This window comes from Vidua macroura, chromosome 1 (genome assembly GCF_024509145.1).
Source record: "Vidua macroura isolate BioBank_ID:100142 chromosome 1, ASM2450914v1, whole genome shotgun sequence".
NCBI classification, from domain to species: Eukaryota; Metazoa; Chordata; class Aves; order Passeriformes; family Viduidae; genus Vidua; species Vidua macroura.
Window position 1 is genome coordinate 71,674,430 of NC_071571.1, and position 15,168 is coordinate 71,689,597.

General features: G+C 46.7%; 1 protein-coding gene across 2 annotated transcripts in view; it reads left to right on the top strand.

Moving 5' to 3' along the window:
• Positions 1–4,395: 4,395 nt before the first annotated feature.
• Positions 4,396–15,168, top strand: part of BCL2 (BCL2 apoptosis regulator) — a 96,587-nt gene continuing 85,814 nt past the window's right edge. The window contains exons 1-2 of one of the 2 annotated variants that reach the window (XM_053992906.1): positions 4,396–4,956; positions 5,310–6,106. In XM_053992906.1, the coding sequence (XP_053848881.1) occupies positions 5,516–6,106 (591 nt within the window). In that variant the 5' untranslated portion in view covers positions 4,396–4,956; positions 5,310–5,515. Of the gene's footprint in view, positions 6,107–15,168 lie in introns of both variants that reach the window. The other variant, XM_053992913.1, reaches the window with a different exon arrangement.

The window sequence follows — 15,168 nt, forward strand, 5'->3', positions numbered from 1 at the left end:
TGGTAGGTGGTGATGGTGGTTTTGATTTTTTTTCCAGAATAGAAAACCCCTGCAGATTTTCAGAAAAAAATGTGGCCATGTCCTTGCTCACTGTGAGTGCAAACACACATCCTGCTTGTTTCATGCCTGCTCAGGCAGGGCTTTAAACAATAATTTGTTTCTCTCTAACTTCCCTGCGCATGAGCCAAGGAAATAAAAGGGTGGGCAGGTCACCAGGAACCAGGATTGCTGCTGAAAGCCTGTTGTTGTTAACACAAAGGTACAGGGAAAAGGTGTCTGCTTTCAGGTTGTTGGGAAGTTTAGAGTTGCCAGACATTACAAACTTTTCTACATAATTTGTTAATAATGCATCTGCTGTACAGTGGGCATCTGGGAAGCCACTGAAGAAAGAGCAGGCTTTCCAGGATCCTGTCTGGTCAGTTGCCCAAGCATGGATAAGAAAGCCATCTCAAGAAAATAATCTGTCCCTCATGCTACCAGACCTAACTGATGCCTGAATGGCAATGCTTTCACCTCTCTTAAGTGTCGTAGAGCTTTCTGCAGGTGAGCTGCTGCTTGTGTTCCTAATCAAGTTCCAATTCTTTGTACAGATAATTCTTATAAGTCTGATTAACATTGGTGGGCTGACTCACATAAAGGTAAATATGTGTGGAAGGACTTGCAGGATCAAATCTTGAGTAGTCAACATCTTATTCTGCTACCTAAAAGCCCCATTTCTTAGCTGATTTTGTGCACTGATTGCATGTTCCTTAATAAATCCTGAGCTTCTCTTGCCATTTCTTCCATCTGCCTCCAAAATCATATTGCCTTTGTTTTGGATGTCTTCTTAACTGTTGTTTTATCTTGCTGAGCTCAGAGAAACAAGCAAGGTGAAAAGCAGTGCTGTGATGCAAACTCGTGACACTGTAATAGATGTTTATCACCCATTCAGGTAGCATAATTGCTTTTAAGATGCCGCTCCCTTCAATTAGAGCCGTACAGGTCAGATGCAATGCTTTTGACGTTTAATGTTAAGAACAAGGCTTCAAATGTGCATAATTTTGTTTTGCTTTTTCACAGAGTCCCAATTTGTCATTCTTCAAGGCACAGTTTTTGTTTCCCGTGACTCAACGCTAATACCCTTGCTTAAAGCAAACACTTCCCAGGATTTTCCTTTGTGTTTTTTATATTTTTTGGTACAATCTCAGCTGTGTTTGGTGTTAGCAAGCTTTCTGGTGAATCATGACCACTATTTTCCTATTAAACATTTTTAAAAAGCGGGGAGCTATCATTCTCATAACAAAGTGCTGAATGTAGAGCGGGTGAGAGAAAAGCATCATCAGTAAATCCCTTTCAAACAGGGTATCTCATAAAATTTTGCTGTACCTGTTTCCATGAGGAATCAGTTACAAATTATGAAACTCTTGTTTTACTGATTGTGTCCTCAGTAAACTCTGTTCATTTAGCTGGCCTCACTTTCTTAAATACCATAAGCAGAATCAGTAATATTTTCAGTTCCTCCTTACAAAAACCCATTGATTTTATATGCATCTTTTGCATCCATCCCACACTGATTAACTCTTTGGGCTTTAAAACTGATCTTGCTAGAACGTCATTGTGCAGCTTACCTAGACAGGGTTTCTGTGTCACTCAGCATCTCTGTTTAATGCATTTTCAGTTGCAGGACCAATTAGATTCAATCACCAGTACAGTGACAGACTGAATGAGCATCCAGGTTGGTTATGGCCGTTCTGATTTCCTGTATCACTTGTTCCATTTAAACCATGGAAATGGTTACATGTAAATGTCAGGTTACTTTCAGTTTTGAGAGACCTCTTGTTCTTTGTTCTCTTTCGGTGAAAGAATATAAAGGTGATGATGTTACTTGGTTGACAGATCCCTTGTTTGCATTTCTGCCATCAGAAGCCATCCGTCAGCTCATCGCAAGCACCTTGCTTTTGGGAGTCTTTCATATGGATGGAGGTGAGATGAGCTTGTGGTCCATCATTAAACCATGCTGTGAGTTCCACACTCGCCCTGGTGAGGTACAGCCCTTAGTCCACAATTTCACAGAGCGTCAGCAGTCTTATCTGAACTCATGTCACTTGCTGTCCTGCAGTGTCTGTCCCTCTTAACCCCCGAGAACTCAACCATCCACAGCCAACCCCGTTTCACACATCGGCAGGCAGGAGTGCGCACAGGACAGATGAGAGGGCTCCGCCTCGCTCCCGCAGTTTCCCGGGCGGGTATGAGGCGAGCGAGCTCCTCGCTCCCGCAGGGACGGAGCGGGGTCCCGGCTGTTGCGGCCGAGCCCCGAGCCCGGGGCGAGCGGCGGCCGCTGGGTGGCAACAGCCGCCCGCCGGAGAGGAGAGAGAGGAGGGAGAGGAAGAGGAGACAGGAAGAAAGGGAGAGAGGGGAGGATGCTGGCACTAGGTATGGTGCCGCGTACCTCCCCGTGCGCCCCCTAAAAAACAGACGCCAGAAGGGTTAAACAGCCTGAACGCCTCCTCAGGCACCTGGAAAGGCGCTGTTTCGTACATGTCAGAAACCAATTCCTCGGTGCGGCCTCGAAACAAAACCCTGGATCACCGAGGGCACAGGTGAGCTCCGTTTAGGGGAATCCTTCTCGTTTGGATGCAGAGACTTCCCCTTCTTCTATTGGAGGGAAAGCTGCTCACCCTTCCCACACCAGTGCCATTTCCTCAGAGGAGCAGCCACCGTGTGAACTACGCGTGACCGGTCCGTGCCTGAAGGAACCATCTCTAAAAACAGACTTGGAGGGCAGGGTGCATTCATTCCCAGTGCCCCCTGTCCAAGAGAACTCATGGTCACAGCTTTGTTTATGCATTTTATTCCTTTATTTTCGGGGTAGTTTACGGATGAGATTATCATCCCAATCACCCTTATATCGACAAAAACTGGCAGAATTTATCTTTTCCCCTCCTGTATTAAGCAGAGAAAGGTGCTGAGACTGTCCTGCTCGCGTTTGGCTTGGCATTTCCCCGGTATAGTGCCCCATTTCAGCTGTGGCAGTCCCAGCATCACACATCCCTGGCCCCCAGTGTCCCTGCTCGGGATGGCAAGGGAGCTGCCATCGCTATTTCCCAGCTCTGTGGATTTAACCAGCTTTAAAGGTTAACTCTGCTTCTTTGGTCAGCTCCAGATTGACCTCATCTTCAAGCAGCTCCTCAATGCTTCAATGTAAAAAAATTCTTCAGGCCGGGCGCAGGAACAAACCTGAGCTACGTTTCTATAAAAATTCCTAAAACCTAACTCCCTGACTGTCCCATCGCCTGAACACCGACCGGGGGGCGGCCTGCGCGGAGCAGGTGTGCGGGACCCCGCATGGCCCGCATGGCCGGGGCCACCGCCGGGAGTGGGGCATCCGCACAGCCGGGCCGGCGGGATCGGCAGCGCACGGGCTCCGCGGCCGCGCAGGGCTGCTGCCAGCGCACACCTTCGAAGCAAAATGCACGGAGCCCTGCTCGCCTGCAGCGGGCCACTTTGCTTTTTAAAAGGGTGTATTCGGATTTCTTTTTTTTCTTTTTTTTTTTTCTCCCTCCCCGTTTCATATATTAAAAAAAAAAAAAAAAAAAAAAAAAAAAAAAAAAAGAAAATTTAAATGAATCCGCGCGGGGCGGCAGAGGCGCGGAGCGGGACGCGCTCCGCTGCGGAGGGCCGGCAGCCCCCGGCCCCGCCGCCGCTTCCTCCGCACGGGCGGCGGTGGCGGCGCGGGCCGGCAGCACCGCCCGCGGCCCCGGAGACTGCCGCCCCTCCGCGCCCGCTCCGCCGCCGCGCTCCGCGCTTCCTCCGCCGCTCCGCCGCCCCGCCGCCGGCCCCAGGCCCGCGCCGCGGTGGAGGGCGGGCTCGGACCGCGGGGGGCTTCTCGCCTCCCCCCGCCGCCGCCTATTTTTTTTTCTTTTCTTTTTTTTTAAGCCCCCCCCTCCCCATTTCCCCCTTTTCTTGAATGAAGCGTGAGGCGGAGCTCTAGGAAACCACCGCGCCCGGCTACGCCGCGCGGGGCCGGAGCCTCCCCCTCGGGCTCCGCTCCTCCCCGCCTCTCCCCGCCCCCGCCGCTCCGCTCCGCTCCCCCCGCCGCCGCCGCCACCGCCGGGAGAGCTCCCCGCCCGCGCCCGCCGCCGCTCGGAGCCGCCGCTGCCGCCGCCGCCGTCCGGAGCCGCCGCTGCCGCCGCCGCCGCCGGCAGCAGCAGCAGCGCGGAGCGCCCGGAGGAGCCGCCCCCAGCCGGCGGGGTGCGCGGGGCTGCGCGGGCGGGCGGGCGGGCGGGCAGCGGCGCCGCGGCCGCGGTCCCCATCGGCACCAGTCACACCGCACACACGCCCCGTCCGCGCCCCTCTTCGGCAGCGCCAGGGGCTCTTCCTCCGCCGATACAAAGCTGCTCGGGAAATGGCAGCAGTCAAAAGCAATTTTCCTTCTTTATTTTTATTTTCGTTTTTTAATTAATTTTTTTTGCGCTCTTTCTTGTGAAAAAGAATTAATTTCTTAAATACATACAATTTTTTTTTTTAATTTTTAATTTTTTGGGTGTGTGCGTGCGTGTGTGTGGAAGCACCGGGTTCCTGCGATCGGTGTCTGAATGAAACTACGTAAATGCATATGTCTGTACGTTGCACTGGAGGGGAAAACAGAGCACTTCTGCGAGAGCTTGGATTCAAATGTGGTTCATCTGGTCTCCAGGATTTTCCGTCTCTTTGGGGTTGTTCGCCTTCCCGGTCTGCGAGGCGGGATTTTCTGAGCTTTGACACATCTTTGGAGATGTCTGTTAAACAGGAGTCTGGGAAAAAACATTTGAAATCGTAGGAATTTTTTTTTTTTTTGCCCCTTTCCTATCCCCTTGTTGACTTGAAGCATCAAAGCAACCAGAACTTAACGCTTCTGAAGACTTGTGATGTTTGGATTTTATTGTTGCTGTTTTTCTTTTAAAGGAAACTTGACAGAGGAACATATTTATAGTCCAAGTAAGTACTTTACAGAGGAAATTTAGTTTGTGTAACAAAAAAAGCCAAAACCTAATGTTGAGGTTTCTAGCATAAAGTGCATTGGATTAACGTCCATCCAAGGCTGCTTTAGCAAATTGTTGAATTGCAGTTTTTACAGTGTGTGTTCGTCCGCTCCTTCGTGTCCATGGTAGTCCAGCACCTAGGGGAAAATGCACCTGATTTTGAATCGGTATAATATTTTTTAAGATGTATTTCAACACCGAGGAGGAAATGGTCCTAAAGTAAATTTATAATAAGTAATAAACGTGCACCTGGAAGTAAAGTATTTACAGCATTTTAATCCCTATTTATGCCGTGCATCTCAAACCTAGGAGGAAACACTGAGAAGACAAAAAGTACCTCCGAGACCCCAAGAACTCCCCCACACCAGCATGAATGAAACCGTGTCCAATACAATAACTGGATTATAATTTTTGGTGTTATTAATATTATTATTATTGGCTGCTTTACTTTTTTGGGTTCATCCTGCTCCTCTTCTTCCTCTCTCCCTTCCTCTTGCTGCTTCCTCGTGGGAATTATGGCTCATCCGGGGAGAAGAGGCTACGATAACCGGGAGATAGTGCTGAAGTACATCCACTATAAACTCTCTCAGAGGGGATACGACTGGGCTGCTGCCAGCGAGGACAGGGCATCCCTGGCTCCAGATCCCTCCGCTTCTGCTGCTGCTGCGATTGTTGCTGCTGCTGCTGGGACTTCCTCTGATCACACTGGGCTGGTGTCTCCACACCTCGAGCCCCCCGGCTCGGCTACCGCTAGCCACACGCCCCTGGCTGAGGGGCTGCGCCCCGCACCCCAGGTAGTCCACCTTGTCCTGCGCCAGGCGGGGGATGAGTTCTCCCGACGCTACCAGAGGGACTTTTCCCAAATGTCTGGCCAGCTCCACCTGACGCCCTTCACGGCCAGGAGCCGCTTCGTGGCGGTCGTGGAGGAGCTCTTCCGAGATGGGGTGAACTGGGGCAGAATTGTGGCCTTCTTTGAGTTTGGCGGTGTGATGTGTGTGGAGAGCGTCAACCGGGAGATGTTTCCCCTCGTGGACAACATCGCCACCTGGATGACTGAGTACCTGAACCGGCACCTGCACAACTGGATCCAGGACAACGGAGGCTGGGTAAGTCCCCTGATTGCTCGGTTCCTCTCCCGGCTCTGGCCCCTGGCTGGCTGGACTCTGGTTTGGGCAGTGCCCGGGGGATGGCACTTGTGGGAGCAAAAGGTTTGCCCAGTTTGTGTCTGCACTGGGATGTGCCAAAACAGTGCAGGCTTTTTGCCAGTTGCCAAGTTTCACCTCGATGCAGGGTAGGGTGGAGTGGTTTGAGGTGGGGGGAACAGCTACAGCTTGTGAGCAAGGCTGTATCTTTATCAGTGGTCTCCACTTTCCTGTGGTCTCCACTTCTCCTGTCCACCCTCGCCTGTTGGCAGAACCAAGGCAGGTTCCTAGCCAAGGCAGGGTCATGCAGTGGGGTGGGAGGGGGCAGCAGAGATACCTATCCAGCTGCCAGGCAGAAGAGGCACATTGTGGCAGGTCCCAGGCAGTGTCAGGACAGCAGGGACTACCTGTGTGTGTGTGCATGCAGTATCCCTAGCTGTGAGGGGTGATGCACCAACAAACACGAGATCCTGGTGTTACCAGCAAGCAGGTAGCCATCAGTGACAGTGTCTGCCACTGTGGTTGTCACTGGAGTGGGGTTTTATGGGATAAGATATATCTAGAGTGAAAAATCTTCATCTTGAGATGAAACAAAGGTGCTGGGAGCCGTGTCTGTGGGATTGTTCTGGAAAATGAGTGATGGCTGGCTGTATTTCTGGGGTAGAGATCATCTCTGTCTGGGGCAGGCTTCAGCATCAACTAGAAAGGGAAGATTTCCACTTGTGGAAAATGGTCAGCTTTTTCACTTGTAGTCAGTCAAAAGCTTTTCCTTTTTCTCTCTCCCTCTCTTTCCAGAATAAGTAACTGCATTGAACTAGAAGGGTATTTCTTTCCATTTTTCCTTTATTAGTTGATGTACTGGAACAAAATGTGGTCCCAGCCACTCTCCCACAAACCAAACTTGTTGTATGTGTAAAGCTTATGATATTACTGGCAAAAGTTATACTGAAGAAGAAACCTGGGTTGAGAGCTGGCATAACTTACCTAGAAATGGAGGTCAGCTAGGTAGGACACCGGCAATTTCAGGTTCGGTCTCCTGTGAAATACAGAAAGCTGACTCAATTACGCAGCAGACCTTTAAGAGGTGTCTGTAGAAAAATGTAAATTACATGTATGTTTCCCAGTTAACATGTTTTTCAAGCCTGGTGTTTGTTAGCCCTGGTTCTCTTGGTAAATCAGTGTTAGGCTAAATAATGTGCTGTCTACTGTGACCATCTCTGTTTAAAAAAGAAGGTGTTGCCTTCCCTGCTGCTGAACCTGCCTGACTAAAGGGGATTCGTGTCCAGGGATGCAGAGGACATCTCCTGCTGCTATAACAGAGGGAGCAAGGCTTTGGGGCCCTTTTCTCAGCAGGAATCCACACTGCACACCTCCCAGAGGAGTGCTGCTGATCCCTGGCTACAAGTCACACTGGAGGCCGGATTGTTCTCCTGCTCTCTGCTTCCATCAAGAAGAAAAAAAAAATCAAAATTCATGGGGCCAGAAGGGGGAGCAAAAAATGTGTGTGTGTGTGTGTCTTTGTGTGTCTGTGTGTCTGTGTATTATATACAAATATGCACACATATACAGACACACACTTATGTATATATACACAGCATGACTCCAGCACTTGGTTGTTGGGACCACACTTGGAAGAGGGAGGTCCCTCACCCCCTAGTTCATAGATCACTACAGAGGGTTTGTTAGTGTTTTGGGGGTCTTTTTTCACAAAACAGATAACTGGAGGGAAAAAAAAAAACCTGAATGGTTCAGGCATTTGGAGACCTTGGCTTGTTCAGAGATGAGCAGCTAAAGGGTTAGGGATTTTGCGATTGCACTTCTGGGCTGGGATGCCTAACTTGTGCGTAAGTCCCTCCTCAGCCTGGAAACCCGTCTGCGGAGCTGGGGCCCTCGGTTCGCTCCAGAGCCAGTGAAGTCATTCTGTTGACTCCAGTGAGCTTTGGATCAAATCGTAAGCATGCTTACAATTTGATGTATTGTCCTGTGGGTGTATTGTGTAAAGAGAAACATAAATAATGAATAAAACTGGGAATGTGAGAAGACAGGTGTTACCAGGCATGATTGGCCAGAGGAGGTGAGTGCTGGAGCTGTTGCTCGACAGTTAGAAGTACAAGAAACTCAGACTGTAAACAATGACTGCCTTTAAAAGGAAAGGATACTTCTTATCGATAGCTGTTTAATTGTTTATTGAGGTTTCCTATCAACAAAAGTTCCAGAATTTGGATGCACGTGATACCGTTTACTGTCGCTTGTTATTTGTAATATACACATGGAAGATGTGCAGAATATTACCTGAAGGTGGCTTTTGCCTGTCTCTCTGGTACATGGCTGGTACCTCTGAACCCTAGCATTATTAAACACAGGCAAAACCTTATAGCTGGTTACAAAGAACAAAACACTAAGATGAAGTTGCAAACACAGCTTTTGGGATCCTCTCTTCAGGCAGAAGAAATCAAGGAGGGCATGGGGCAGTGGATTTTTCTTTTCTTTTTTTTTTTTTTTTCCTAGATTTCAGGATCTGTCAGTGTAAAAGGATGCTTTAATATATGTGCTTGGTCTTCAACTTGCCTCTTGCACCATACTCCACGTATGAACCTTATTCATAAGTAGCTCTTCCAAAGTAGCTTTGTATGTGGTCATGCTTGGTAGGACTTCAGCACAGCCTCTTGCAAGATCTCCTTGTCATGCAGGGTGCTACAACAGGCCGGAGCCCTGGCTGCTGTAGCCTTCTTCTCCTTTTTGTTTTGGTTCCTTGGTATTTTGTGGAGTGGTAAGTTTATTAGAGGCTGCATGGTACCAGAGAAGAGAGCATCACAGTCATGAGAGCATGTTTTACACAGCAGGTAATTTGGGCAACATGGACCTTGTGTCTCATAAATGGGCCTGTGTCTTACACTCAGGTCTGAAATTTGGTTGACATGTTTTTCTTATTTGTCTGTTTCGTCTGAATCCATTCTATAAGTTGGCAGTGTGTTTTCAGGGTGTGAATTCTTTTAATTGCAAGGGAAACAAAGAAGGAAAGCATATTGAAGGGCAGGGTGGGAGGGGGATATAGCTGGTGGAGTATAAATTTTAGGCACTAGACATCGCTGATAATGGTGTCTGGGATTGTTAATGCCCTTACAATACATGGCCTCATGGGTTTGTTCAAAACTTGGAAAAAGCAACAGATGGGGAGTGCCTGTAATCTGCATTATTAGCTTGTGGTTCTGGTGGCAAATAAATGCCATTTTCAAAGATTTTCACTTTGGCCAGGATACCGCAATATTGTACTTTGGTCTGATAACATCTTAATTGTATTAAAAAAGAAAAAAGATGAGAACTAGCTCATCTCTACAATTTTGTGGTACTTGGTATAGTATATGCTTTCTGATTAAAAACTTAATGGCTTAATTTTAATTTCCAGAGCTGCAGAAGGACTGGCTTGGCAGTGGCCTGTCGCACTTGGCAACTTTTTTTGACATTGACGTGGGGAACACTGAAGGGATGCAGTTGGTGTGGGAGAAACAACTGTGTTTGTCTTGCAGTGATGGGTTCCCTCTTTGGGCACACAACCTAACAGACGTGGGAGCCATGCTTAGCTCTGGGCACTTCTAGTCCAACATATGGCTTTCTCCCCAAGCTGTTCAAGAAAAACAAGAGCATGTACACTACAGAAGGAGACACAGGCACCATCATATTTACTAAGACATGTACATTTTTCATGTAAAGTATGAAAAGAAGCCCAGGTGAGGGAACCAGAGAAAAAAAATTCAGCCAAGAACACCTAATTTTAAATCACTATATTTACATTTGGACCAGGAATGCAATGGCCATGTGTTTTCATTTGATTCTGTTCCTTTATTGTGGCTTTTAATATTCTGCTCGAGAGTTAAAGGTCACATACAGGGAAGGATTTAGATGTCTGAAGTGGACCTTAGGTGGAACATAAGCGCTTGCATCCTCCGCGTGCAAGCCTAGCCATAGTGGTGGCAGAAGTCCCTGGCTCCTCACTGTTCCAAGCTAGTCAGGAGCTGATTCTGCCGTGAGAGAAGGGAGGCACTTTGGGGCTGTGTGGGCCACCATTCCCAAGAACCTCCATGTCCTGGAGCTGGCTGGCACCCATTAGCCTAGCTGCTGTCACTTAGGTGCCATCCTCGCCTGCAAAAGCATCTGAGGAGAAGTCCCCACTTTTCCTGGTGGCTCCTTAAGTTTAGGCCTCTCCTGAGCTTTGGCAATGAGACTTTCTCCAGCGTGGCAGTGAGGCATCACATTTCCAACATCTCCGGAGGTTTCACCTTCCAGATGGCTTCTGATTTTACTGAGGTGTCTTTTCCCTCTGGCAACAGGGCTCCTTCTAATTCTGCAGGGGTGAGATTTCATTTGGTGGAGGAGGAAGAACTAGGTTGTCTAATTCCTGCAGTCTGATGTGTTTTCTTAGGTGGCTGTCCACAGCCAAATGAATAAATGCTTCTTAGACGTGCAATGAGACCCCAGGTTTCTCTTCTTCTGAGCTGACTGTCCTAATTGCTGAGCTTCCTCTTTTATTTTGTGCCTAGTAAATCATTAATTTTCCTTGCTTGGTGGCACACCTTGGAAAGGAAGCTGGGAGGATCTCTGTGCCCTGCAGTGGTCCATGGCTGTGTCATGAAGGTGAGGGATGGCAGATGCATCTGCCTCCAGGACAAAGCTAGAGATCATGGATCGGTGCGGCACAGGGCCCTTCCAGAGCTCGTGCGTGGGGCACTGACCAAAATCCCGTCCCTTTTGGGCTCTGGATTTCAGCTGCTCTGCCAGGCCACACCTGCACAACATGCTGCTTCTTGTGCAAGTCCCAAGCAAAAGCCTCTTGCTCTTTCAGCACAGGACTTCACCTTGCTTGGAGAGGGATGCCACATGCTTTGCCAAGGAGAGCATGGAGCAGAGGCACTTTGACTTTCTTTAGCGGCAACACGCGGCCTTGTAACGACTCAATCCCCAGTGGGGCTAACCCCAAGTCACTGTTTGACTGGTAAAAGGAAACTATCTGAAATCCACTCAGTTAAATAAGTGAATTGGCAGTTTCAAATGTTGCACCTTCTAGGTCCTTTGCCAGTTTTTGTGGCTTTGTGGGTTTATTATCGAATTCTCAAAATATTATCAAAATATTTTTCTTTTTGCTGTTGCTGAAGAGAAAGAAATTCATTCTGTGGAGGATCTGTGCCAAAGCAAGAAGAGCTGGGGCAAAAAGAGAAAATGATTGTGGTTCTCTAGTCCCTTTCATTTATAATAGCTTTCTCTGTAACTTGCAAAAACAGTGGGCTGCATATTTTCTCAGAAGTCTGGGTTTTTTCTACAAAAACAAAAAAAATGTATTGACTGTGACCTTTAAAATTTCAGAACCAGGGGTCTCACTTGTGGAGATGATGTCATTTGCCTTGATCTTGCAAAGAACTGTAAAGTTCAAACAGCAATCCTATTAAAAAGTTTTACTTTACTTTCAATATTGAGAAATAAGTTTGTTCTGTGCCGGCACTAACACAGGCATCTCCCGAGCTGCTGTGTTAGCTCTGCTGGACAGTAAGGAGCTTAGGTTTTTTGAGTATGTAGCTTGAAATTCAGAGTCCGTAATCCATGAAGAAAATCCAGTTGAATTTTTCTACCGAGGCACAAGCGTTCCTCCGATGGCAAAGCACGGCTCTAGCAGGAGAATCACAAGACCTATGCAATGATGTGTGAAATTGCATGTGGAGCAGAAGCATTTTCCCAGCGGCCAGATCCCAGGGCCTGGGCTTCCTAAGGCAGCATGGGAACTTTGTAATGCATCGCCAGCAAACATTAAGCCCTCGTGCTCAATACAAGTGTCTTTGATGGGAGAGAGGATCATCTCTCAGCAGGTTTGGACCTGGAATGGTGGAAGGAGGTGGATACAGAAACAGGAGTGGCGCTCAGGTGTCGCTCCGAAACCTCTGCTGTGGTTTTGGTCTCGTGTGGTGGTTTGTGCCTGGTGCACAGAAAGGCAGCCTTGTGCTCTGCCATCACCACCAAGGGGTGCTGGGCTGGGGTTTGGGGCAAGGGTGACTGAAGTGGTGGCTCTCTGCTTGCTGGAGCCAGATACCAGCAATCGTGCTGTGTCCTTGTCTCCCATCTTGCTCTGCAGCCCCCTCACCAAACCAGCCCAAAGCCTATTATCTCCATGGTCCTGCCCCAGGGCTCTGGCAAGGCAGTGGCCACTGGCTTCTGACCTGAGGTCTGGGTAACCCCAAACTAGGTCAGCAGCCTGGGCAGTCATGGAGCTAAAAAACAGTGTGAAAGATCTGATTGAATAATGACTATCCTGTTAGCAAAGAGGGTTTTTTTTCTTTCCATCCTTTTTGGTGATTAGGGCTATGGTGAGACATTCTGGTTCTTTGCCTGTTTTTCCTTTCTGCTTCAAGGTGGACCAGCAGTCTCCAGCTTCCTGACTGCCCCCTTCCATCCCTGCTGCTGGTGCTGGGCAGGGTGCTGGGCGCTGCCACCCGGCCCTCAGGAACGTGTGCCATGTCTGGCCTTGCCCTGCCCACCTCCATCCCTGTTTTATTTTCCTTCACACCCTTGGGAGGGTGAAGCCCAGCCCTGTTTGGTTTGTTGGTTTTTTAAAAATAATTTATTTATGAGCACCTCGTGGCTGCCCTCCTGCTGATTTAGTAATAATAATAACAACATTAGTTACTCAGTGGCAGCAAAATACTGATTATTTCTAAGGGCAGTACCAGCCTGTTTTATTTTCCATTTCATATATAATAATAGGATGGATGAAGGTGTGTGATGCCGTAAATCTTCTCTTCCCCAGCAGGATAACATCCAGGCCTTGGCAAACATGAATGCTGATGACAGATTTGAGGGATTTTTATTTTACTCTGGCTTTCAGTCTCATTAACAATCTGATGGCTTTTTTTTTTTTTTTTTGCCTTTTTTTTCCCTTTTGGCTCCCAAAAGACTATAAACCAGATAACTTTTTAAAATGCATCTGAAAGTCTGGAATTTATTTTCTATTATTTTATCTTAATGTTAGTTTGCTGTCATAATTACTGTATATTGATAGACTTTGCAAAATTCCCCCTTGCTGGAAAGTTCCTTGCCAGTTTCTGGATTTTACAGTTAATGAGTAAGAAAACAAATCTGATGTTAGAAAGTGTTGCCATTGACTTCAATAGGAACAGGAAAAGGCACTTAATTGGACAATTGTAGTTGTGTTTACTTTGTATATGCAGCAAGAAAAATAAGATCAAATGAAAAAGCCACAGGTTTTCAGCTAATAGAGAAAACCAGCCTTTTCTGCAACACATGATTAACCTTTGGAAGTTGTTTTCATGGGAAAGCTGTGAGTGAAAGTACTGAGTTGCATTCAGGAAAGGTTTAGATATTTATTTATAAGAGTAAGGAAAACATCTATGCTGCTGTTTGAGTCAAATTCCTTGAAAGGGCAGTCATAGACCTTGGGGTAAATTTAACATCAGCTGCTGAAATCAGATCACCAGGTGCTGAGGGTAGAGCTTTCTCCAGGTAATGCTATTTCAAAATTAATTCCATTACTTCTCCCCCAGAGCACCTGGTGTTGGGTTGGTGATTGGGGATAGTGGGATGGATGTGCCGCTGGTCTCATCCATCCAGGGAAAATTTACTCCTGCATGTGTTTTGTTAAGATAATTGTAAATTGTGTGTTTCTAAGAGCACCTGCATCACAGAGTTTACTCATGTGCTGACTGGAGTTCAGTTATGCATTGCCACTTCTCATTTAAAGTTGCAAGCCAATCCTCCCTGTATTTGTCATCGAAGTTCTGTGAAAAGAACCAGGTGCTGAGTTAGTGGTTTGACTCTATGATCTTAGAGGTCTTTTCCAACCTAAATGATTCTGTGATTCTATGATTTTGAATTAGTTGAAAGAAATAGTCTGCATCCTTCAGTGCATACATAATTTTATTGCTTTTTTTTTTTAGGAAGCATAAAAAGAATTATTCCGCTTTGTTGATTGAAAAGGCAGCTCAGTGGGTTTCAGGACACTTCAGTGAGTAGTATAAGAATGTGGGCCAGGTACAATGAAAAAGGAAAGGCCTCATTATACCCTGCATAGTGACTGAAAGAGGCCATCACACAGTTGTTTGAGAAAGTAACTAAGAGTCAAAACTTAACTTCCTCTTCTTGAACTATACTGAGTACACTATAGGAAATGGGGCAAATCACTCATACCTCTTTTTCATTTAACCCATATATGAAATAGGTATTCTTGCTATACAGCACACAAGGTATGGGAAATTAGTTGTTGCCCATCGTGCTATCATTAATTGAGCTGATGGTCTATAATTAAAAAAAAAAAGAGCGATACAAGGTGCAATTTTGAACAAAATGTCCAGTTTAGTAATTTGGAGCTTAGAATAAAGCTCAAATCTGTAGCATTACATTTTGTCATTGCTGGGATTGCTAGCCTGGGAAAGAGCAAAGTGAGTCAGATTGTGAAAGTATCTTGGGTGAGATTTGAGTGGAGAGGAGATAAAAGAAGGAAAAAAAGTTAAATGGAAATCAGGCTTAAACCTTTTCAGTTGCACTGTTTGGATGTGTTTAGCAATCCTAGTGATGGAAACAGATTAAAAAGATGGGTTTCAGGTGTTGATTTCTAGTTTTTATGTAGGGGAAGGGTGAGCAGTGAGAAATGGCAAGTGATACTATTTGTGTTTTCCTTTAAATATCAGCACAGTTCATTGAGTGTTTCAAGAAGGAATTTGCCTTTCCTTTTCTATTCCCATTGTATGAAAAAGCTGTCTGTGGCATTTCAGGGAAGGAGTAGTATAGGTATATCATATGCAGCTGTAGGAAGTATCTTTATACACTTGTATTCTTGTGTTTCCATTCACAAGTTTCATTAAATGTTCAGATGCAAGCAGCAAAAACAATTTAAATTTTTTTTTTTTAAAAAGTGAGTAGTAATCAAACCTTTTGGCTTAACCACGAGCTTGAAGTTACTCTTAACTATCTTGCTGAACTGAGGCTTAGGAGACAAAATTCTTGTTACGTGCCTTGGAGAGACTTGA